Raw genomic sequence first — 27,581 nt, 5'->3', positions numbered from 1 at the left:
AACTAACATACTAACTATAAGAAACTTTATTAATTTAAGCTAACATTACATCAATTAACGTAAATCTAAACTTAATTAAATTTAAGCTACTTAACTCTAAACAATTAACAAAACTTAAACAAATCAACCATTACTAAAAACTAAAGACTTAAATCTAAAACATAAAAAAAATGATAATCAATATTCAAACTTAAATTTAAAGCTAACATAATTACTAAATAACTAAATAATCTAATCTACAAATGTCATAAACTAACTACCAATAAATAAATAATACCTATACTAACCTAGACATAGTATCCTAACTTTAACTTAAAACACAACTACCTAAAAACTAATATACTAACTATATTCTATAAACTAAACCTCCTAACTCCCCCCCACCCTACAACTAACCTAAGCCAAGCGGCCAAGCCTAGGCGTGGGTCACTCCCCAAGGCGACGCGCTGTCCCATGTCTGCGCAGTGCAGATGTGGTCCCCCGCCTCCCTCTCTCACATTGCGTGACTTTTCAGCAATAAGGATGAGCACTAGGTAAGAGGGTAGAGGAGGCCGTTTGAAAATTTATAAATTTCTTTTTTATTAAACTTCCTTTGCCCCCCTCCCTCCTTAGTGACATGACACGTCATAATGTGAGGTGTACCCTTACTGGCAGGTGGGTGGAAAGTCCACGCTTGGCCATGGGAAGGGGAATTAAGTAAGGTGTGAACTTAATTTTTTTTGATTAATCTAGTGAATAGGCATAATGACCTAGGTAAGTACTTTGGCTCCTTAGCTCTAGGAGTTAATGCAAAAGTTTTATAGGTGAAATATGTCAAATAAGATATGCATTGAAATGTTATAGTTGTAAATGCATTTCATTTATACTTTTAAAAAAAAAAAGGTTTAATAATGATTTATTTATTTTTGTTGAAAATTTCAAAGAATAACTCAGAGAATATTCTCTGTAACTTGGGGGAAAGAATTAAATTTTGCTCCATACATTTTCCAGAGAGGTCTTTTAAGTCTAGAGATGCAAATTTTTTTTTGAATTCCATTCTTAAGTGTTGATCTCTAATACTTTCTTTTTGTGATAACCTAAGAATGGTATCTATCTATTGACAACCTTGATTCCCTTATTCACCCTTACTATTATAATGATGTGTATGAAATTATTCTTTTCTCCTATAATTCAGTCCTCAACAATCAACATGTAACAAGGTGAATGTTCTATTTATCCAGAATTCAAGGTAATGCATAGTTCTTAGCCCAATTGACTTTTGGCAATTATGAAACTTAACAAGGAGAAAGATAACTTGAATCACAATGTAAGATTTCTACTTCATCTAAATACTTAAACCATATAATTGAAAACTTCATCATATCAAATTTCATTTCATTAACATAATTGAAAAAAAACTTGGAACTTTATAATTAAGTGACATTATCCATCAATCTATTTTCTCACAACATAAGCAAAATTTGAAATCACGTAAGATCAATACAAGGAGGTATTCATGATCATTTTCTTTCTCTATTATTCATCCTGGTTCAAGGCTCCATCGGGAAAGAACCAGTAAGAAAACCCGATGTCTTTGCCACTACATCAAATTCAATTACAACTTAATATTACAATTCATTGAGTTTTCTTCAAGGCTTGCACAAGAGAACTTTTATCAAATGTCTTCATTGCATCAAGGAAAAACATGGAAGAGACAAGAACCAACATGGAGATAACAACACAAGGAGATAAGCAAATTAAACATGCATTCCCACCCGGTTGCACAATAGGTCCAACAATGAACCAATATAGGGGAAAGGTGGATTTTCTCAATAGGAGAAGTCAATCACCATACCTTCACTTAGCCCTTTCGAGGCTAAAACTTCAAGAACTTCCATTCTTTCACAAGGCCCTTTCGAGGCTATATCCACAAGGATTTTCATTCTTTTCCACATTCAAGAATTCTCAATAACAACAAGGTATGAGATGACAAGTAGGGGCCCATACACCCTACCCTTTCTCCCTCCTCTCTCCATGAGAGGAGACTCTACACTATTGAGGTCCAACTAATGCCCTTTCCCCAAGCATGGCCACTTCTTCCCTATCCAAGGGTGAGTGTTGCCAAAAACATCCCCATGAAAACCTCTCAAAAACAATCAACACACCAAGAAGGCATATGAATTACATCAAAAGAAACAAGATAAAATCCCTCCCAAATCCACCCCCAACACACAAACAAGAAATGCATATCTACACAATGTCTCCAACATGGTTCAAGCAAGATTCAAAACATGAACACACATAAAGAACCATTCATGGAGTGAAGAACTCCTACCTTCATAAAAGAGTTATGGCAATGGTGGTTTGAGAAGAGCTTCCCTTTCTTCCTTCAATCTTCAAGACTTCCTCCAAAACTAGAGGATTGGGTGACAAAAAACTAAACTCCCCCAAAAATGCCTCTAAGTATGGTCCTTAACTCCACTAAGCTTCAAGTAACTCAAGATGGAGGTTTGGTTTCACTAACCCAAGTAAAGAGCAACCCATTTTCGAAATCAACCTATAATAGGGTTTTTAAGAGACCCTAAGAGTCAACCTAGGAGGCTAAAGGGTTGGAAAGTACCCCCACCCATACCCTTGCCCATAGGGGTACTTAAATTTAATGTTTCTAAGCCTTTAAAGACTTATTAGGAACAATTAAAAGTTAGGAGAATAGTAAGATCAAATTACAACCTTTAAAGAATTACAATATAAGGTTAGCACAAAATTGACAAGTAGTTTAGCTCTGCTTTTCCGTTGAGTTGTCTCGGCTAATTTTCCTGCACACTCATTGCACACATCAGTAGGTCCAAAAACCACATGCATAATGTGAATTACATATTAGAGGAATTATATAAATTAAAGCATCCATTTCTTAATAAATAGTTGTTTATCTAATTCTACTCATATTTCTAACCTTTCGACTTGCATAACCAAATGTGTTAGTGTTGCATACATTTTCTTCATCATTATACATATTTATAAGCATTAAATGACAAAACCAAATAACTGAAGTAAGCATCACACATCGTAAAAATAGCTTAACAATGTTCAATGTATCCAATAATGTTCTGACATAACAAAGCATGAGCATCAAAATAATAATGTATCCTCGGTGCTAGGATGGGTCGGGGCGAGGCCTCACAGACAGTCACCACCTCACCTCTTGGCATAAGCATTTGCCTTAGCCATAGTGGTGCAGTGCATCTCCCCAAATTTGGATTCAGTTCGACTAGCAAAGCATCACCAATAGCCTCAAGCGCTTGGTTTACTTCCTCAATATCAATTGGCCTATCCTCTTCTTCACTAGTGATTGTCATATCATCTCCATGCTAGTTCTTTGAGAGAGGAGAGTATTCGGTACTATTATTGTAACCACTTGATTCCGAACCAAAGCTCACTTGTACTGTGACCCTTTGTCCACTTGTATTAACCTCTTGCCTCCTAGCCTCAATTATGCTCTCCCTTGATGATGTTGCATTCTGTCTCTTTGCTGGAGGCTTCTGATGCTCCTAACTTTTCTCAACCTCCAAATTTCTCTTCTTGCTCTTAATTGCTCTTTGTTGCTAGCTACTACCCCTACTTTTTTGTCTGATTGACTCCGCTGGACCTTCTTTCTTCGATTTCATCATCTCATAAGTAAGGCGTACCTTCCGACTTTGTAATTGCCTTAACTTCTCATTGTACCATGACTCAGTGTGTAAATCAACTGTCCTCATAACTGCCTCTAAGCAAGGATCTTGATGATCATCCGAATCCATTGGACCCAATTCTGTTCCATCCACTGTATCATAATCTTCTCTTAGCACATTTTTATCGTCTTCCAACTGATCGAGAATATGAAGGCCTCTCCCTCTGATTGCCCTCATCATGCCCACTCACAACCTTGAGAAAGCTAGCGTCCTCACATGAAAGTCATCCTGTGTATTGGCCCAAAAATCTTCTGTAGTAGGAGTATGTTTGAATGTGCTTTCGTGAGATGCCTTGATAAGACCATTAGGATCAAATCCCTGTCTTGCTCTATACCATTCTAGATGATATCGTTCTAACTCCTCCATAGTTTTAAAGGCGACAGTATTGGGGCAAGTATCACTACCTATTCCAAATGAGAAGGTAATCCTTGTCTCACCTTTAAGTTTCATCATCTTATCATAATGCTCAAGTTGCCTGGCCAATAGCATCAAAACTATTCTCTCGGGTGTGTACCTTGGAAGTCTCTTGGGACAAATTGTACTTCCTGCTACTCTGATATATGTGAATTGCGGAAATTGGATGAACCAACTCCCATGCTCCTTAACTTTTGCTTCTGATTTCGATGAGAGTCTCCTAGCAGGTGTCCCTTGTAATGTCCTTATCGTCTTCATGGAAAAGACGTCATAAAATATCTTATTGGTGTTGTGCAAATGAAGCTGTGGATAGCACTCATGCACCAAACGTTGCCTTGGCCCATTGCCAATCACTCCTAAGGCCTTAAGTCCAGGATGGTCACATAGTCTCGCAATCAGATAGAAAAGGTAGGACCTCATGTAGAATTGCTTTTGAATTTGTATTGTCCTTCGTTGCAACTCTAAATTTTTACTTATAATTCTAGCCCAATCAAACTTTCTCTTTCCATTTCCAATTTCATCAATAAAATAGTATATTCAGTTCTCGAATTGCATACCTTGAGCCACACCCATGATTCAGTTGAGAAGCACAATAAGGTCGACATACTCTGATTTGAAATCCGACTTGGTGAGCTTTGACGACTTGGCAACTCCCTTCTTGCCTTCATATAACCAATTCTGCTTTAGATGAATGAAGTAGGCATCTTGATTATCCTGAAAGAACTTGGTTGTTTGATCCATCATTACTACTGTCATGCCTTTATGCTGGGGAATATTGAACACTTCTTCAACCACTTGTCTGCTGATGTTAGCCAACACTCTCTTCCTTTCATCAAAAACGATGGACTTGGTCACAATATCAAACTGGGATACACACTCCATTACCAATTCTGAACAAGGTAAGGTAGAAGGGAAAGCCGTCGAGTGTATAATTTTGCTCTTGTAGATTTTCTTTGCCATGGGGGATTGTCCTTCTATCAATCTATCCTTCAACTGTACCATGTTCACCGTGTTGATATTGGTGTCACTTATTTACCTCACTTTCGAGAAGGTGGTCTTAGGCATCATGTCTTCCTTGTCTTTTTTGGTATTTGTTCCCTTTCAGTTCTTCCTTGTACTAACATCCACCATCCTAAACACTTATTTCTGCCTCATCGCTCTAAATGACATGGACTACACTTATAAATCTCCTAACTTCTTTCTATTGATGGAATCTAACTTGTTTCTGCCTCTCCAAATCCTATCTCTACAACTTCTAATCACCTCTCCAGCCTAGGGATGAGACTACCACTTATTTCTGCCTCTTCGTTACCTTAGGATGGACTACACTTATATCTCACTACTTTAATCCTAGGGTGGTCTAGCTTATTTCTGCTTGTCCAAATGTCCTATCATGAAATCTACGCTTATATCTCCCAACTTCAATCCTATAGATGGAGATGATGAAGTGGTGGATGAATAGTGCAAGAAGAAGATAAAGAAAACAAACCAAACAAGAACAAGGAATAAAATCCGCCTTTAAAACCAATGTTCACCTCTAAAGATGAACGAAAATCTTACCTTCAATTTGCCTTCTACCAACAATTGGGCCCCTTCAAATTCAGATCTGATCTTAGAAATTTCAATCCTCCTCCAAAATGTGATGCCCTAGCAAATAGATTACTTGCAAAAGTTTGCTCCTTTCACCAAACTTCGACCTCCTTGCCAAAATCACCCAACTAGAAGGAAAATCACTGCCCTAGGGCAGAAAAGTCTGCTCCAAATCAGAATTTTGCCCATCTAAATTTGCTCACACTTGCAAAAATCAGACCTCAAAGAACCTTGTTCTTCACCAAACAAAATCGCCCCAGCTGAAGGAAAAATTTGCTTCCCAAAAATGGAAATTCTCAAGCCAAAATCGATGCCAAAGGAGAATTTTGCCCCGCTAGAAGAAATCACTCAACACCAAGCAAGAGGAGTGGAAATGGAATGAGGAAATAAAAAGGGGGAAGCCCCTTCTTGTATCCTCTTGTTGACCTCTTGAGTGCGCCGACCTGCTTGGAGGGAAACAAAAACTTAAGTTAAACCCCCCAAAATGGCCGAGTTTTAAATAAACATGAAAATAACTAAGCCCCATAGCGAAATTGACCCCTTTAATTGCCAGTTTGACCCAGAATTGCAAAATAGAAAAAAGGTAAGTCTAGGAGATGTCAAAATTTTCCTTTAACAACATTTTGGCAATTAAAATATCATTAAAATCGAATCTAGCAAGCCAAAAATCAATATTCAATTCCAAATTACCAATTTCCTTTAATATTTATAAAATCCTCCAAGGAAAATTTCAACCAAATTAATGAGATTTTGCAATTTAATCCTATTTCAATTTTGCAATACATTTTCAAATTTTAACAAAATAAATCCTTTTCTTGGCAATCGAAATTCAAACTCTAAATTCAATTTCACTATCAAAAATTCTTTTCACCGAAAAAATTTCAAGATTTTTCAAAACAACTAAATCTAAAATTCATTTTGAAAATGTTCAAGCTTGTTTAATTAAATCAAATTTTCAAAATTCGTCTTAGTCCAAAATTTGCAATTTTATCTTACCAGATATCGTTTTAGCCATCGAAAAAATGTTGTTGTTGAAACTTGTTAGGCCTAAGGAAGAAGTTACATGTTTCGGAAAATCTAGTTTCGCAACAAGTGAAAACAAACCAAATCCCCTCCTAGCCCGATGGCGTCCAGGGTGTAAAATCGCCAATTCAAAAACCTTTGGGCAACTCCAAATTTTGCTAAGGCAACCGAAAAATTCCCAACACCCACAAAAATTGCCAAGGCTTGCCCGAAAAAGGGGGTCCCCAAAATTTTTTTGGGCGATGATGTGAAAACCTCACAACAGTAAGAAATAGAAACAAATTGCAAAAACGGTGGCAAAGGTAATCAGGAGTGATGATGAGGGTCATTGAAAAGTTCAGATTGCTATACCAAAGGTTAGCAAGGTAGTGGATGAGATTGTAGCCCAGGAGTATGAGATAGTAGAGCATAACTTGGGAAGAATCACAGATGACATGGAGTGTGAGGAGTTCCAGGAAGACATGGTTTCAATTAGAGAAAGGCTGAGGAAGGCAAACGAGAGGATTGTAAAGTTGGAGGTAAAAAACAAGTATTGGAGAGATTGCCAGCCTAGCCAACAGTTGCATCAGGCAACTCTTCTGCAAGACAGTTGGAGCAACATAGAAGAGATATTGGGCTACCAGCAGTTATTGGGCTACGAGCAGTTATTGGGCTACCAGAGAGATATTTGGAGAGAACCAAGTTGGTGGATGAAGGAGGAATGAGTACGGTGGAGTCTTGGTATGTTGCCTTGACCATCAGATTGAAGATACTTGAAGAGATACAGAATGAGATTGCACAACATAGCCCAAGTGCTGACACTTCCATTACAACAGTAAGTTTATTAATATAATTATTCATTTATATATATCCACAATCCCTTAATCCACGTTAAATGCTCATGTACACATGATTAGTCAAGACTCATTACCTGGCCTGTTAGTAATCACTTATATATGACCACGTAACAATCTAGGTGAATTTGAGTTATGGACGTCTATACATGCTTACTTATATGTATTCTGAATTTGAGGTGAATTTTGGTCAAGGATAATGAAAAGGTTACGAAAAATAATGCTAGAAATTAGAATGTCGCCAAAAGGTTATCCGAGCTAGGTGCAAGTTACCACAAGGAGACATCAAGCAACACTTCCTTAAGACCCCTAGCCAACATGGTGACACTATTCTATGACTAGTCTGTCTTACTTGTTTTGTGAAGATCTTGTCCTTTTGTTCATACCTCATCCCTCTTTCCTGATGATACTTTCTCCTTTCTCTGGGACCTCGTGTCAATCTTGCAGCCACTTGTCAAACGAGAGTTGTTAGTTTGTTATCATATTATGGTAATTTAATAAACATACATAATGCAAAATAATAATTAAATATACAAGGAACCATAAACAATATCTTAACATTAAATGAAATTCATGATTAAACATCATTACAAATAAGAATATTCCAAAATCATGAATTAATTAACGCAGAACTCGTCCAGGGCATGATTTATAAAATTATTATTAACTTAAAATAAAACCCAAAATTGCTTAGGGCACAACTTGCAAAACCACTGTATAGTCTTAATAAAATGATTTAGGGCACGATTTACAAAATCACTGATGAATGTAAAGCCAAAACCATTTAGGAGACTTTTACAAAACCATTATTTAATTTAAACTTTTAAATTATTTAGGGCACAATGTTTAAATGTTTAATGTAGAGCATTTGGGAGGGGTGTGACATCAATTGATGATGAAATTGTTTTCTGCTTCTTCTAACGACCAACACATCATTTTCTCTTTTGAATATCTTATGGAAATCCACTTGATGCTTCTTGCATCCAATGCCTGTTTTGTTCATTTACTATAAAGTTCATGACAAGTTGAATTGAATTGTTTGAAATCTTTTACATCTATATGCCAAAATTTGAAAGTTGTGTTCCTTTTAAGTGGTAAAGTGGGAGACCCGTTTGTTGAAAAGTCAAGTGTATCCATTTCTATAGCCCAAATCCTTTTGTGCGTCTTCTATTGTTTCAACATAGCCCTAGCCATTACTTCTAGCAATTTGTTCAATCTTATTGTCGTTCGATTTTGTTGAAGTGTACACATGGATTTATTATCTTTTTATTGAGATTAATGAAACTAATCTTGTTGAAGTTTTAAAGTATTGCATTGAAACTTATTGTGTTTCTCAAAGAGGAGGGTGAAGGCATGTGAGTGTAACTGTAATTGGTGAATAAGAGGTTCTCCCTTTTAGAGAGGAAAGAGCGCAATGGGACTGTAGTCTTCATCCACAATGGTTGGTTCATGACCACCTTCTAACCATACACATTCGACCAAGCAACATAAATTGTTCGCAGGCATTTTGTTTAAATTGCCTGTCAGACAAGTTTCGTAAGTCTGTAGCCTTGACACGTGTTGGCATGGCAAAATAACACCTTCAATTTTAACTCCCCATCCCCAATGCCCATTAGCTCAACACGTGGAAGGTTTGTTTTGAAGAGGCCGAATATCTGAAAGGGGCTTGAATCAGTTACTCCAAAACTCTTTTTACAAACTTTTGTTAAATTGGTATAAATATTAAACATTCAGATACTTAAAAACTGATATAAACTTGAAAGAGCAAAAACAAGAAACATAATAACACGAGATATACATGGAAAGCCACTGATTAAGGTGATTTTTCAAAGAGGTCATTGCCAGTTTGCTCACCGCAGGTATGCTCATTGTTGGTTGGGCTAATTGCCCCAAGAGGAAATATTTATTACAAAAGGTCTTACAAACAAAATGTGAACTGATATTGTTCATCTGCATATGCATGAAACAGTTCTAGTTCAAACCATTTCTAGTAACCGATTGCTGTAGATCCGGTTAGAGATCTGTCAATACATTCTTACCCTTCTGCAACACTAAATACTTGTCTGTGTTGCTCGCCTTATCTCTGTCTTTACAATAACCCCTCGAACTTCTTATTTCTGCTCATGCATTTCACCTCCTATGATGCATTTGTTAGAGTAATAAGATATTGCCTTTTTAATTAAATCATTTTGATTTAATTATTAAGTCACTTATTATCTTTAGTTTACTTAAGCTAAACTTTAGGCATATGATAATTAATTATTTTATTAATTATTATCATCATGCAACCTAGGTTTTACCCGCTAGGGTTTTGATCTCCTTTTATAAGGATTGATCTCTTTGTAATTTATTGATTCCTTTTGATAATAGCAATCTTTTTTTATGCTCATCAAGAATTTCTTATCTGTGGATCTGGGAATTCCAACCTCCATAGCGTTTGCTTCTCTCTTTCTGTGACAGGTGTTTGTAGCAGGTGATTCTTGGGAACTGTGGGGTTGATCTTTCACCAACTTCAACAACATAATCATGCTCGCATCATACTACCTTCAACATACTTACATACTCACTCTACACCAAACACATGATTATTATATATATATAAACATCCAATAAAACAAATACATATGTTGGCCTAGCCACAAAATATGCTGGTTTAAATTACAAGAGATATTGCATTGTAGTTTAACATGCTAGCATCAGACCTAAAAGATAGGTCATAAGTATGAGATCTTCATACTCTGCTACCATAAGACCTAATGATAGGTCACACATAAGCACATTGCATAGCATAAACACCGAAAGATAAATGTATTTTGGGACCGATGGAAACGCCACAACCAAGTCCATGACTTAATGTACAAAATTTTTGAACTAACCGATGGATAGAACCAGATTAAACTTGTCCAAAACTGAATACAACCATTATACCAAACAACCTCTAATTATATCCATCTAAAACTTAATACTTCTGCATTCACCAAATGACATAGCTATAGTAGAAAGGTATATTATCATAACTTGAATAGGGACATCCACCCCACAATCTATTGCCAGAATAAGCTGCATAGAATATATCTGATTTGTATAATATCAAAGCACAATCAATTGACAACCACTCGTCATATACGTACAAGTGGTACAATGGTTTTGACATCAATGGCACCAATGCCAATATCTTCTCAATATTCTCAACAATCTTTCCCTTTGAAAGCATTGATGGCAAAACAACAAAAACAAAGAAACTCCAAATATAAGCTCAAAACATCCAAAACCGTAAACTTCTCCCTTAATTCAGATATTCTTTTTAGTTTTGCCTTCTTATTTTCTCTCCCCTTTTTGCCAACAATGGCAAAGTGCTATAACAAAAATAACCGATTTTACCAGAAATATCTTTTTGTACCTCTCCTTTGATAATAGGAAGATTCATTTCCACAAATTTACAATGGAGCTTATCCAGACACACAAACTATAATTATCCACTAACATATCAAATGATGAAGTCCAATCTGAGGATTGAAACCGACACTCATAGTCCTCTGCATCAAAATGAATTTCAGACAGATGTTTTGTGTGGACCTCAACCATATCCTTCACCTGCCAAAAAGATATCACTAAATCTTCCCTCTATCTCAGTATATGCGACATTTCAACCTGAAATTGACCAACTCTAATTCACTGTTTTTGTCCTTCATCTTTGAAAAAATCATAGCATTTGCCAATTTCATTTAGCTCCGACTCAATGACCTCAATCGTCCCTCTAAAGTTGTCAATCCCAGCAGGCCGCTAGAGACAATATTGGTAATCAGAATTTTTTTTATACATTCTCGTCTCCGCTATCTATATAGCTAATCTCTATGTAGCATCAACACATTTTAACTTTTGGTTTTTAGCACCATCTTGCAACAATCTTCTCCCAACATGTTTTACCAGATCATATGGTAGCATAACAAACACATTATAAACAACAATATCCTTACCAAGCAAATGTTCAACCAACATAATTTCTATCTCTGTTTTGCTCTCTGAAGAGCAAGCAGAACACATATCATCAATCCCGTTAAATTCTCCTTAATCCAACATTGTTTGAATTACATCTGAACCCATAGAGCTAGATTTAGATGAAAAAGACCTCACCCTTTTCCATCTCTTCATCCTTCTTTTCTGTTCCTTCTCACTTTCTTCTTTGTCCTCTTCTTCTGAAATAGTAATAATTTCTTTTCCTTTTTGCTGGTTTTTCTTCTTTTTGGTTTCGGAATGGAACCACCAGTAACAACTTCTAGTTTCTTTTTACTAGAGGAGGGACCCTCGTCAATATAAGTAACAGGTATAACACCTAACGCAACCAAACCAGAACAAATATACATCTGTAAAGATACAAAGTATGCTTTACAAGCATCCTCCTTGTTTTCGAAAAACTCTAAGTAGCTGTAAATCTGTTTTTCAATAGAGATGCTGAACATCTATTCCATGTTCTCTCTACCCAGTCGTGATCTCATAAAGCAGAACACCAGAGATCCAAATCAGAATGTATAACCTTCTTCTAAAGACTTCTTGACATTTTCAAGTAATTCTTCTAATAGTAGACTACACAAATCGAATTGCATGCTTTCCTTAACCATTTTATGTGCCAGAAAAACGATTACAATAGATGTAGCACCTTCATGATTTCAAAAATAAAATTTATATGTAATGGTGTAGGTAGCATACCTCTTAATCGGATTGACAAGGGTGTTAGTCAATAAGGCACGCTAATCTCTGTCGATGTCAGTCAACTCCTGTACATCCTTGTACTTCACTGACTTGTTTCATGAAGATTTCCGACATTGTACAACATAGCGATCTCAATTACCTCCATCGCCGCATAGGGTTTGTCCAATAACAAATTTCCGTACTTGAACCAACTCAACACAAATTAGATAGACTCCTCCTCTGCAATCCAGGGAAAGTCTCCCCAAATATCCAAACCTAAGGTTCAAACTCTCTGCAGCTATTCAGTAGATAACCCTACTTCCAATTGCCTATCATCCCATGGTCAAATTGTTCTAATTCCACTCTTCAACATTTTGACATGGTGACAATGGAGTCACGAACAACCAACCTTGATTCCATCTTTGCACTTGATCAATTTTATCAAACCCTCACAAGCTTTGCCAAATTCTCAATTTCTTCTTCACGATTGCAACAAATGATTTGAAATTTTACTTTTTTTAACATAAACTTCTCACTTTTTCTGTTGAGAATTTGTATTGCTGATGCAATTAGTCATACTCTGCACACGAATCAACCCAGAACAAATGCAATTATGAATTTACTTTCCGAACATACCAAAGACAAGACAGTTGCAATTGGTATTGCACTTGAGAAGGGGCACTCACATATTTAGCATTTCAATACTCCCCCCTGAGCCGAAGTAGTAGTCTCAGTTATTGGAAGAGCTAGTACCAGGATTCGGTACCACAAAATTCCCTTCACCAACTTCCTCCTTCCATGCCAAAATGGGAAAATCCTTGAGAAACTAATTTGCATGAATGTAAATACCAGTTAAGGTGATTTTTACAAAGGGCTCTCTGTCACTTTGCTCACTGTGGGTAGTCTTACTGGCTATTGGGCTAACTGCCCTGATGCAATAGATTTATTACAAAAAGGTCAAATAGACAAAATGTGAGCTTATATTGTTGCATCTGCATATGCTTGAAATAGTTCTAGTTGAAAACATTGTAGTAACCAATTGCACTAGATCCGATTAGAGACCTTCTGCAGTCAATTCTTTACTCTTCTTCAACACTGAACACTTCTCTCTGTTGCTCGCCTTTCTCTGTCTTCACAATAACCTCTCTGTCTACTTATCGTTTGCTTGCGTAGTTCACCACCTATGATGCTTAATCACACTCACATCATATTACCTTAAACATACGCACACATTCGACATTGAATGTAAATGATTGTTACACACACACACCTATGTCTGATAAAACAAATACACGTCGGCCTACCCACAAAATATGTCGGCTCAAATTATAAAAGATATTTGTCATTGGCAACACGTGTACAACACAATTTGCTTGCCATCTTCAGGTTTGATCTTCATATTAATGATCATTTGAAGACCTTCGAGTTCTTTCTTCAGTGCTTCACATTCCTTCAATGCAACAGACTTTTTTTTTCGTTTTTTCTTCTTTAATCTTCTCATTTTGTTTAAGGCACATAATAATTTACCTTCTAGACTTAGTCTCCCCCCTCAACATCATAAACATCATTACCTGGATTCTCAGTAGTTGATCTAATAGCCATGAATAATGTCTCACTTTTTTGAGAAAAGAATTTATATGCATTGCTGTCTTTTGAATTTGTGATTTCTTCTTCTTTGACATACAAGCTTTTCTTGTTCTTTGAAGAATGTCTTTGCTTGCACTGAAATTGATTTTTGTTCTTCTTGATGTCTTCAACACCCTTGTCATTCCTACTACAAGCCCACTTAGCTGTTGTGATGTCCCCATTTCCTAGGTCAGAATTTATAGTATGGTTGGCCCAGTACTGTTCCCGTAGGTTGTTATAGTGAATAAGTGACCTGCTGATGGGTGTTTTATGGCAACAACATAGAATAAAGTGCTAAAGACACTCTATGCTTTCTTGAACAAAATCACACACACATGGTAAGATTGCCAAGAAGACCATAGAGGTGACTCCAAGGTTTAAATTGCGAACTTGCGACATTGTGTGGATGGGCTCGTTTGGCTTGATGTATGTTGGTTAACGTAAGGGGACTTACGTACTCGCTCTTATCAACTTTTTTGTCACTGATATAGCAATTGGGTGCATCAACTATTCCTAACTTCTATTTAAAATAAAGTGCAAATGGAGTGAGGGTTTACAGATCTATATGACTATTTCTTATTTCTAATGCAAAATTATGTTTATGGGTGTTGAGACCAAACTGGTTCTTGCTTCACCAGTTCAACTACATGAAAGAGGGTGCAATCTTTTGTGGATGTGAGTATGATTTACAAACTACCAATGATCATTCAAACCGTAAGTTATGCAAATCAATGAACATTAAACAATTGAAGTGAAATGCATTCAATTAAGTTTAGACCAACCTTACATTGTTGTTTGTGATCAACAGACACTAAAAGGTATGAACAGTAGTTTCACCATTTCTTCAACAAGGTCTTTCATTATTTAGTTGACCATCCAACTACTCAAACTAGTTTAACTCTTACTCAACTTGAGAAAATTTAAACTAAGTGATAAATGTAGGAAAGCACACAAGACTCCAAAAGTTCACAAGTATTCACCAGGAAAGACAGCAATTAAAAACAAGTAATTGTTTCAGTATGTTAAGAATAAAATTTTCAACAATCTCCTTCTTTCAAATTGACGACTATTAAGAATCAGACAGGATAAGTTGACTTTCAGATTTTGCAATATCACTCAAAACAACTCTTATATTTTACAATATGAATGGACTATGTGATAAGTTTCTAACATTCTTTACGCCTGCAATTTCATAATCACAACTTGCTCTGCTTCGAGATTTGACATGACCGACATACACTCCTCTGCCCTTCGTTGAACTTTAACATCCTTTAAATAGAGTTTGTTTTTTTCCTCGTCAGGTGGGCTCAGGCTGGAGTAGTACTGGGATGGGTGACCTCCCGGGAAGTCCCGGTGCTTCACCCCTGTGAGCATCACCTAGATCCAATGAGTGTTAAGTGTTCCATTTATTCTCATGAGAGATGGATTCATGTTGAATCACTACTCATAAAACATGGGTCATCGAGTTTGACTCAAAATCACACAGTTAAATCCTGATATTCACATCACAATTTGACTAGCTGTGGAAATCATCTCCTACTTATCAGACAATTAACTGTTTGGAAACTGTCTACAGTTGCAATTGAACAGTTGGTTGGCAGTTACAATCAAGTCTTCTAACTGATCCAACGAAGTCTTTTAAGAATCGATTCATATGCAGTTGAATCAAATCAACTTTAGCACTGTCCAATAAATGATCAGTTTGATATAATATTGAAACAAAAAGATTGTCTCCATACTATGATGCACAAATATAGGCAGTTTAAGTCGAATCAAACATTTCGCATAAACAAATATGTTTTCAGCCATCATTCCGTCATCTTCTGAGACATTATCAGAACATATCAAAGGTTAATACAACATTGTTTTTTCTATACATCTAATGTTTATTTTGCTATCAGTCATCACCAACATTGATCTGAAAAACACAGGTATTGGTTAGATTGCAAATCAAGGAAGTATTTAGAAATCTCAAATCCGATATACTTGTTTGTCCTCCATCAACCTGATCAGACTAGGGTTTTTATAGATTTCATCTAACTTCTTCATCCTATTAAAATTTCCTAGTTCTGTTTTGAACATCAATGATAGATTCTCATTTCTATATGCGCATTTGACATCAATGACAAATTTTCTTTCAATATTTGTTGATGATGCAAGTTTATTACAAACATGTAGTGTTGAAAAGAGCACTAAGTTTGAGAAGAGATCTGAATTAAGGAAATTTCAAGTAGTTTGAATAGATACAATGTGCTTATACTCTTGGAAGCCTCTAATACCGCTAATGAAAAAATAAAACAAGGGAATAGAGAAGTTACAAATGAGATCTTTATATTGTTATACTAGGCTTTGTGAAATAAAGATCTTTCTTTCGATGATTGCTTGTGTAGATGGACTCAAAAAGTGTTAGAGGTGTCTCATTCATATGACAATGTTTGCAGAATGCTTGAATCAATTGCAACACGTTTGCTCTCTAATTTTTCAGTTTCTTAGAAAATATCTTTTGATTCATTTTGCCATGATGTGAGCTTCCCGCAATAAAGTATCCTCGTGAAAAGTAAATAACTCCTTGGCCATTTGCTTTCTTGGTGCTTTAACTCCACCAAATGTGTGCATGGTGACTCAAACTGTGGCTGGTCATTGAACAGAAATCTTTTCTTTCTAATCTTACTTGCCCTGTATGCAAGCAAATAGTTATATAACAATATGATAACCAGATTCTTATTGCTGATTCCAGCTACACCATTATTGTTGCAATAGATGGAAATAATTTTTAAGGTAGTGGTCTTCAATCTCCTGAAATGTATATCAAACAAAATGTAAATATAAAATATAGAATATCATTCCAATTAGTTCAATGCCTCTTGTGATGATAACATCACTGTAGATCTCTAATAAATTTAGTCACTTTTCAGGTGAATCTATAGCTATGTGTTGGTAGATTACAAACATGCTGTTACTAGTTCTCTTCATCAATCCTCATGCTGGTAGTGAAGATAGGGTGCCCATTTATTTCCGATGCCAGAAGTATTTTTATATGTGTATAAAGTTAAATGGGAATGACAATGAACAAAACAGAGTGGAAAATAATTAAAGAAATAAAAAGTACGAATAGAAGGTAGAGTGTACACGAATAATGTATGATGCAGATTTTGATGCAGTCCATATTGTAGCACTGTTAACAGAAATTCAATTATGGTAGATAGACAAACTAATGAAACAAGAAGACAATAAAATGCCTTGAAAAAATGGACCACAAATGTTTACTCAAATACCATATTTAAATATTGAACATGAAGAGCCAGAGGCTCAAACACAACAAATTAACTATTCATCTTTCTGGTTACAGCAGGGCTGTGAGGCCTTGCAGAGGTTTTACTCCGCAGCAGTACCCTACCTCTAGCATCTCCCCGAGACAGTCTGGGGCCCACTCTTGCCCCGGGCCCAATTCTTTGGTTCTGTACTACTACTCCTTAGGTACAAGGGTATAGCTGTTTTCTGTTCGGCTCTTGGTTGGTTGGTTCTTGTTTGCCCTTTCCCCAGGCAATGTTTGGTGTTCGTGCTGTTGGCTGTTGCCATGTTGTATGTTTTCTAGTCCCTTAGACCCTCTTTGTGGTCTCTTGTTGGACATTAATAGATTTATCTTATTTTATATTGTATTATCTTTAACTTACACTTCATTACATGTAATCTAAGTTGTTGGTTAGGGTTCGGTTCCAAGTTCGAAGTTCGAGAACCGGTTTGCAAGTTCATCAAAATTTTGGAAAGGGGTTTGGGTTTGTTTGGGTTCGTTAGTACAAAAACATGTAAAATTTTATATATATATAATTTTTGATTTTTTTTTTTTCTGATTTTTTTTTTAATAATGATAGCGTATTTGATCCATAGATTCATACCAGAATCATAGATTCATACTATGAAATGATTTAGAATCATAGATTCATACTTTGAAATGATTTAGTTTTAGAATTATGTATATGTAATGCATCTATATATATATATATATATTCATACTTTGAAATAATTTAGTTTTAGAATTATGTATATATAATGCATATTATATATTTATATATATACATGAATCATAATTGGGAATTTTTTTTTTATGAATCCACAGATCCGATTCACGTGCCCGAATCATATTTGTTTCACGAATTGATAACTAAGGTTAAAATTAGAACGTAGCATAGTAGCATAAACACATTTAAACAACCTAAGTTGCACGGGTACCTCCCCCCCCCCCCCCCCCTCCGGACCACGTACCGGTTCGTGGTTCTGGTCCGGTTCGACCTGGGTTCGTTTTTGGAGGCCTGGTTCGATCTGGTTCAAACCAGGGTTCGAACCCAAGAGAACCACATATAAAATTTCGGACCAGGGTTCGAACCCAGGAGAACCACATATAAATTTTCCACATTACAGCATGTTTTAATTTAATTTATGTTGATACATCTTGGGTCTGGGTTGGTAGGCATTACAATGCCACAGTTTCTTAGTGTTGAGTAATCCCTAGCTGTAAAACACTTTCTATTTGAATCAAAATGCTACTAAATTTGAGACACTCACAAGAGAAGATGCTCAACATGTGGCGACCACCATGACCAATTTCGAGGAATTTCAGGGCCTATTTGAGTAGCAATATGAATTTTTCAAACACTAAACAATAAACAACGTTTTATTGGGAAATGTTGCCCTACAAAAGAAAGTTACGGTCACATGAATATGGTCAGGTGGGGCAGCTACTTACCACATTGTTTATCACTGTTTGGCTGATTATTTCTCCTCTAGGTATATTAAAATTGTATTAAAGAATATTGAATCTGGGACGTCAGACTGTGTTATCCAAAGGCCTCCATGAATGGTCTTTTTCCAGTTTACCGTTGTTGATCAGTGCTTGGGAGATTGTGCCCAAAGAGATTGAAGAATATTCAGCTGGTCAAAGGGATTTACCTTCTGCAAGCTAGATCTAATTAGTTTTTAACCACGTTCAATCGATTATGTTAATCATAATAAGAGTTTGGTAAATAAATTTATGAAAAGAAGAAATTTTTATTAAAACTTACTGTTGATCTGCATAAACTAATCAGATATAGTTATGAATTTTTTAAATGAAAGGGAAGAGATCTAGTTGCTAGGGGTTCCAATGATCGCTGTGGTTTGCTACTATATTGTTTATGCTGTTTTAAAGTTTTTTGTTGTTCAAATGTGTTTATTCTACTATGCTACATTCTAATTCTAACTCATGCTTCGTAAAGATGTATATATATATATATATATATTTATTTATTTAAAAAATAATAATTTTTTTTTACATGTTTTTGTACTAACAAACCTAAACGAACCCAAACCCCTTTTCAAAATTTTGTCGAACCAGCGAACCGGTTCTCGAACCCGAACCCGGAACCGAACCGCGAACCGGCAACTTAGTAAACAACAAAAACAACAAAAACAATTAAACGTGTAATCATAGTGATTGTACCATCATATAGTTCAATCAACTTCAACATCAAAGATTCAAATCATTTGACAAAATAACTTGTTTGGAAACATAAAATGACGAGAGGCCACCAAATGCAATTCATAACTACTTTTAGGGTTGTGGATGCCAAAAACCATTTAATTTTTGTCCAAAAAAGCACTTTCCAGCTGTCCGTGAGGCCTAGTTTGTTGAGAGTTTGAATCGGGTTCGAACTTTTTGGTACTGGTTCGCTCAGTTCAAACCCAATCGGACCTGTAGGGCAAAATTCGAACCCTGGCCGAACAAAGTCCAAACTGGACCAGAACTGCAGACTGGTTCAAACTTTTCTTGGTGTGGTGGTGGGGGGGAGGTACCATGGTAACTTAGCATTTAATGGATTTATAAAGCCTCTTAGCTTCCGACTTCCAACCTCCAACAACTAACTAACAAGGGACATGTAATCAGTAAATGTTATCACCTAATCAAAAAGTTTACATCTAAATGTTTATTATTATTTGAATGAAATATAACTATTATTAAATGTTATGCACCACTAAATTCCCAACTTCTTTTCTTTTGGAAACACATAATTACTTGCATGCTTAACATTAGTAATTCAAAATTTCTGTCTTTTCTTATTTTGACTTGCCATAGGGAAATTGAGCTCTTGGTACTTATCTTCCAACTAGAGCACTTCAGGTGATCAAGCTGCAACTATATATTTAAGGGAATCTTGTATTCTTGAATCAAAATAAGGTTCAATATATCATTAGGGGGGTTCTATCAGAGTTTATAATTAGCAAATAATATTTTTTTTATACTCATACTAAATCACTATAATATTTTTTGTTGTCACATGCCATGAACTGATAAAGATAATTCCTTTTAGCTAGTGACAACTTCATAGATTCGTTTAGTATCAAATGTGCTAGGTTTTGTAGGAGGGTATAGGCTAAACTATACAATCAATGATCATCTCTAGGGACATTGATCTATAGCTTTTGATATATGTCTTTATGTTTGAACTTATTTGAATCCAAGGTAGGTATGCCACTCATATACAATTGATACAACTTCCTTATAAGTTTTTTGTCTGTCTTATGGCACACGTTGGCTTTTTGTTGTGCGCCTCATCTTAGTTATTAAATTGCTTCACATGCGGTATAGGCTTGGTTAGAGTTACTTGTTTCTTTGAGTAGCTTGGAATAATCTTTATTGTTAATGAAGCTTGGAGAGGGTCAAATCATAGTGCATACATTTGATGCAACCTTATTAGAATTTTGGGACGTGGCGGTAGCTTAATGCAAACCAACTCTTTTTCATCATGATTTTGATTGATATTATCATCCTTGCATGTTGTGATGTTGTAGATGTCTTCTTACCATTTGCATTCGTTGCCCCTACATGCACTTAGCTAATTTTAAGATCTAGGGATATTAAATTTGCTTTGTTTCCTTCTCAAAGGTCATGTCTTGGTGCTTATATCAGTTATAACATGTGCTGGTACTTATATCAGTTGTGTGAGAGAACGCACCAAGGGTTGCCAAATAACGCAGGTAGTTGTAGAACTCGAGTAATGCCATCTTTTGTTTCTTGACTACCTTTGTATTATTAAAGGACAAAAGAGAGTTTTGAAGCATCTCATTATGGTCACTATATTTCTCATATATTGATAAACACTGTCAATGACTTTTTATGTATATCATCTTAAATATTTATGCAATTTGTGTTTAATCTTCAGGCAACCTTTTATTATAATTTCAGCTAGCATCAAATATAAATGTTGGAATGTTTTAACAGGACCCTCAGATCAAACCTATTGGAGAGCTAGACTCAAAGACGTTAGATGGACTCTTATCAGATATTCCATTGTGGGTGAAAAATCCTGACTATGACAGAGTAAGCACATTATGATCCACATTTCCTAGCTTGTATATCATAGAAGTTGTTAGAAAATTTGAACATAGATAATAACACATAACTTTACAAGGTCAATGCTAACTTTGTTTTACTTTTATGGATGGAAACTGTGAATGAGCAGGTTGATTGGCTTAACACATTTATACGTGAAATGTGGCCTTATCTTGATAAGGTAAATTGTGTTTTGGCATTGGGACATTTCATTCATTAATGTATTGTAGAACTTGGATAGGTAAATTATGGATGCATTTTGTAAACAAGATAGAAAGAGGCTGCAGTTGTTACAACTTCTACTATCATTCAATGATATATTTGATAAAACATTACCCACCTTTCATTGTCATTTTTTGGTTCAGGCAATCTGTAAAATAATAAGAGACAAAACAAAGCCTATGATGGAGCAATATGTTGGGAAGTTCAAAATAGAATCTATCGAAATTGAAACTCTTACATTGGGCATACTTCCTCCTACCCTACAAGGTTAGTTGTTCTACTATTGCTCTCTTTGAAACATATTGCTTTGACATTATGTGAATGATATGTATTCTTGTGCTCTATTTCATTGAGTCTTCTATTGTTAGTAATATATTAGCAATTATATTCTACCACACAAAGAGTATAAATTCTTGGTACACTTCCAAAGTAGGTCAATAATACTAATGTTTCCTTAAAATGATTTGTTACAGAACACAAAGGTTTCTTATATGATTCAATTTTCAAACAACCTAATTCTTAGGGTGACCAAACAGTTGTTGAATCTAGTGGAACATTGCTCTCGCTGGTCAATTATAATGAAACTTTAAAATTAGAAAAATAAAGAAGATACCAATTGAATCGCCAAAACTAGTACCAATTCTAGCCTCTATTATACTGATTTTAATACATGGGGACATTATCTATCGATAAGCATTACACATGAACTCACCTAAATATACCTTTTATTGCTGAAAATACTAATGCACAACCTTCCATCCGTTACCCACAATGTCTTCCTGATTATCATCTATTCCACTCTGCATTGACCACCATGGATTGTAAGGCCTCTTGGACCTCAAGTATTCTATCATGAAGTAGCTATCCTATCTAGTCTCTACGGACTTGAAGAAGTCTTTCTTTGAAAATGTCCTAAATAATGCAAGAGATATGTGATGATTGTAAATAAACATTTGTACATCTCTAGCCTTAGATACCATAGCCTTTATCCAATCAATTTTTCCAATATTCTTCAAGGTGTTATTCAATGCATGTACACAACACGGGGTCTATAAAATGTGTCTTTAAGTACTCTTCACCATCATTTCAATTGACTACTTGCATTACATTTGATGGTCCAACCTCTTCTATAGCATCCTTCAGAATTTGAAATTGGAAGGATCCATCCTTCCTTTTCCTTGAATAAACAATAGCTCTAAGAAAATAAGAGCCTGCTGTGCTGGTGACAATAAGATTGATGACTGGCTACTATTTGATATCGGTCCACCCATCCATAAGGATAGAGCATCCATCACTTTGTTTGTCTTATATCCTCCATTAAAATGCTTATGTTTGAATACTCGTTTATCAAGGATAATGGTGCATAGTTTTGTCTCTCTAGGTGGTACAAGTGATGGATCAACAACATATATATCTTTGCACATTTGTCTACAAAATAAGGAATGTGACACATGGTATGGCATACCATAAGCAAAAAGACACCTACCAATAGATTCTTCAACCTTCTCTTTTGCAGCCACATTAAACAAATCAAGAACATTTGTTTATCTTTTGTTCTTCTATCCCTTTTCTCTACTAGAAGAGGTTGTGCCTGTGGAGGTTGTGCTACTCATATGCATGTTGGCTTGCACATTCTCTATTAGACTCCTCATTTTCAATCCCTCCCTCTCCATGTGCAATCTAGTGGCCTCATTTTTTTCCTCCTGTAATCAATTTGCATCTTTTGACCACTTGCCCACCTATCCATAAAAGATGGCAATACACTCTAGTGTAGCTCCCAAAATAATGTTTGTGACATATATGGCACTACCATTCCCTACTATCCCCTAATTTGTTTTTCTTATTTTTGTCCACTCTTGAGGCAAATTGTAGGAGAGGTTTCTTTGGGTTGAATGTGCCTTTGGCATATTTTTGAGGATTTGGGAAAGGTACTCAAATGGATTTGAGGTTGCTGCATCTTCTCTATGAACATCGACATTAGTCGCAAACCCCCCTATGGCTGCCCTAGAACTAGGTCTTTTTCTTTGTGTTAATTGAGTTTTTTCCATAGCAACATCCATGCTATCACTACTTCCCTCATAGTCACTCTCACTGCTACTCACGTTTTTTAAATTTTGTAATTTAATACAATGTTCTATTCAAAATACCCTCTCTATGTGATTGAAAAAAGAAAAAGAAAATGGCAGCAAAGTTTGAAACAAACAAAAGGAAAATGAAATACATATATGGAATGAAGAAGATATCTTTGCTCATTGTGTTTGCTGCTCTATATTTTCGTCTTCCTCGTTCTAACTCTTATAAACTTACAAATGAGAAGGATTTGCACTTTTAGTGTTTTGATAGTCAAAATAGGGTTTCCAATATTTTAATATAATTTAGAAGCCATGTGGGGCCTGCACAGTCAAGCAAAACTTTAAAAAAATTAATGTTTTGCCTTTTGTTTTTGCTTCCGCCCGATTGCAAAATATGGGACGACAATCGGTATCGAAGATGGGCGGGGACGACCTTGCTGTCCTCAATATTGATTGTTGTCTCCACATTTCCATTGCCAAAGAAAGACGCGTTTTAGGGACGATCCCTGATTTGGGTGCTTTGGGGACGACATGGGGGATGAGGAAATAATGTCCTTTGCATCCTCATTTTGTTCTTGGTATGACAATGGGTTAAACCTAGTTGATGCATCCCTATGGAACGTAGCTAAATTATGAAAGTGTAAAACAAATACGCAAATAATATTTTTGGCTTAAGTGTATCCTCGTGACCCAACCTGACGCCTAGGGACAAGCAAGGCGAGACTAATCCTCCTCAAGATGCACTTGTCCACTTGGAATCCACATGCATCGTTTAAAAAAATGCAACTATTTGGGATATACAAGCTCCAATTGGAGCATTGTAAGCATCTCAAGAAATATAAATTGTAGGCCTGTAGACATCCAACTATAATGACATGTTAATGCATAGAAACTAGAGTAGGTAGCACAGGTAGGCTAGCATGAAAACCTGCAAGGAATATATGTAGACATAGAGGACAGTTCGCATTAACTCAGTTCACACACAATGAGGATTGTTATTAGAGTATATATGGACAACCATCATAAAATTCATCAAGAACTTATGTTTTGCAGTCGATTTATTGAAAACTTAACATTGAACCTGCTCCTTGCTCTTAACATATTGAATATGTGATTCTTGTAAAAAGCACAAAAGTTATGCAACACATATTAAGATATAATGAAAGATGTTTTTTTTGGGGGTCAAATCATACACTCGAGAAATTCTTGGTGGATTGATAAAAATAGAGTGAGATTTTATGCGTTCCTTATTTTGTAAAAGTTGTTCGATGTAATTAGCAATATAACAAAGAGGAACGAACATGACGGGAGTGCCTCATTCTTTTCAAAGTGGCGCAACAATTGGGAGGGCCAAGTGATTTCGATAGAAATGTTCAAACCCTCATATTAAGTTCCCACAGAAATTGATCACTCCGATACTATCTTCAAGCTATATCTATGGCAACGTTAATGATCCACACAAATATTAATACAACGAAATTTAAGAACATAATTAAACAACCGTAACTTAGTGAGAAGAAATACATTGATCAAGACCTCTATGAATGCGTCGAGCATATGATGTAGCTAAGCGGATCTATCTATAATTACCATTCATTGGATAATTTTTGGTGATTTCTAGATATAAAGCAAGATAAAAGACACAATCATTTGACTATTGGATGTGAGTATTCTCCTTATGCCTTACGTATGCAGTTGATAGGTAGAAGGCAATTTCATGTGATTATGCATACGCGAGACCTTACATGGCTTGAGAAAGAACTTAAGGAGACATTGCCACTAGGGAATGATTGTGAGGTGTTGTCAATGAACAACATGGATAAGAGGAAATACGAAAAGCGTTTCCTAAACCCACGAAGTGAAAATGGGCATGAGCGGAAATAGGAGAGTAAGAAAGGCCAAGTCTTAGACATATAATCATTTTTTATGAAAAGATTTGTCCAAAGGAAAATGAAAGGGTTAATAAATGTGAACCACACACCTATGCAAATGCATAAGTTACTGTAGATAAGATGATCGACATCATTGGTATGGGATACACACATGAATTGGTATGCAACGCGTGCAGAATGGAATCAATTAGTAGGATATATATATATATATATATATATATATATATATATATATATATATATATATATATATATATATATATATATATATATATGCCAAAAGACAAGGAAGTCAAAATAGTAAAGGAGTGAGTACGAAATGCATCAAATTATGTATGATGGCATACCAGAAAAAAGTGGAGACCATTGATTCTATGCACCAACTGACGTATAAGTTGCTTTGTGATCCTTGAGGTAACAACAAGGAGAGCACATTCTCTTCTTTAGTGAATGTTTATTGAGAAGTATTTGTGGTATTTCATAGTTGTAGTGGAAATAATATTATCGTGACATTATAATGTAAGGTGAGAAACACAAGTAAAATGGTATTGTTGTTTTGGACGATTCATGTTGGTCTCCAACATTCAACATAAATATAAGGAAGGGAATTACATTTTAAAGCCTTATGCATTTGATCAAGAGATCATGAGTGGTCTTCAAAAGTTCACATACATCATAGACGAAGGTATTGAATAACACCATTAATGTACAATGAAAGTAGATGAAATCACATGTTACAAAATAGGGCAGACATATTGTGTTCCCTGTACATCATCAAATGTGAGATAAGATAAAGGACTTGGAAATAATTAAAAGGAAACATTAAAAGTGTGTCATGTTGTGAATGATATAAATAGACTGTCACAAAGGATAGACACAAAGGAAGCTACTGAATTCTATTGTGATGAGAAACCTTTAGAAATGGATATATATATAAAGAGGAACATATTGTAAAGAGCTTGGTCTATGGTGCATGGTGTATCAAATATCCTTAAACTCAAATTTATAGGAGATAATCACATCTTCTCAATGCAGAGGCTTGGAGGTTTCTACATCAAATTTCCTTCTTTCAATTTTGTTATATGGTCATAGATCAATTTGGAGGAAAGTATCAATATACTTACTAGTCATTATTTGATATTCAACTTGCAAGTTTTATTGTATGAAGGATGCACAGGTAAGTATTCATTAGCCTTGAATATTACATTTATCTTCTCACTGTATTCTCTCTCTTATTTGTAATTCTACACATAATATAAGAGTTATTTTGTCTTGATCTTTTCCTTTGTATCTGAAGTTGATCTTATAGGAAAAGAAGAATGACACATTAGGCAGCTTATGATAGTAGCTTAAAAGAAGTTGTGATAAGGCTGGATAAAGTGAGGATGATTGAGATTATGAGTATCTTTCTACATTAAGAGGGAGTATGAAACTTCTTCGAAGGCAACATAGGAGCTTAGAAGATTACTCTTGAGTGCATCATGAGGAAGTATTGACTTATCACTGTAAAATTGGAAGATTGATATTAGGTTCAGAATGAGCTTGACAAAAATCCTTGGGGGAAGAGAGCCTCTAAGGGAGTAACTACTGGACTTAACTTTCCAGGATCATTTTTCTGAGGGAGAATTTTGAATTGCAATTCTTTGTGAATGATATCTTCTCTACGAGAAGTTCTAAGTGAAACTCCTTTGTAATAAATTCTTCTCTGTGAGAGAAAATTAAGGTGAAAGCCTTTGCACCACCCTCTGATTGGGTTCATGGTGGTTACTATTTCACATACGATATGTAATGAAAGGTGACGATCTTTCATTGACATATATAAACAAAAGGTAATCATTGTAAGATGACGATCTTATAAATGGTAGACCTGTTATCATGACAAACTTCATTAAATTGTTGTCCAAGAGTGCTAGAAGTCATGATAATGAACAAACAAAAGGTAACCATTGTAAGGTGGCGATCTTATAAATGGTAGACTCGTTATCATGGTTCTTTGGGCCGGATTTTTCCAGACACTATGATAACCAACTCATCATGGTTCTTTGGGCCGGATTTTGCCGGACACCATGATAACCAACTTGTTGTAGTTCTTTGGAATGGATCTTGTCACACATCATGACATAGTTACTATTATAGACCACACTTAA

General features: G+C 35.6%; 1 protein-coding gene across 1 annotated transcript in view; it reads left to right on the top strand.

The window, feature by feature from the left end:
* LOC149572983 (synaptotagmin-2-like) overlaps positions 1-27,581 on the top strand; it is a 93,328-nt gene that overhangs the window by 32,073 nt on the left and 33,674 nt on the right. The window contains exons 2-4 of the mRNA XM_089814114.1: positions 21,138-21,236; positions 21,379-21,429; positions 21,614-21,737. Coding sequence (XP_089670240.1) covers positions 21,138-21,236; positions 21,379-21,429; positions 21,614-21,737 — 274 coding nt within the window. The remainder of the gene's footprint in view (positions 1-21,137; positions 21,237-21,378; positions 21,430-21,613; positions 21,738-27,581) is intronic.

This window comes from Cupressus sempervirens, chromosome 2 (genome assembly GCF_028749045.1).
Source record: "Cupressus sempervirens isolate cs-2001-9-10 chromosome 2, ASM2874904v1, whole genome shotgun sequence".
NCBI classification, from domain to species: Eukaryota; Viridiplantae; Streptophyta; class Pinopsida; order Cupressales; family Cupressaceae; genus Cupressus; species Cupressus sempervirens.
Note: the sequence above shows the minus strand (reverse complement) of the source record. Positions and strands in the feature narration are given on the sequence as shown.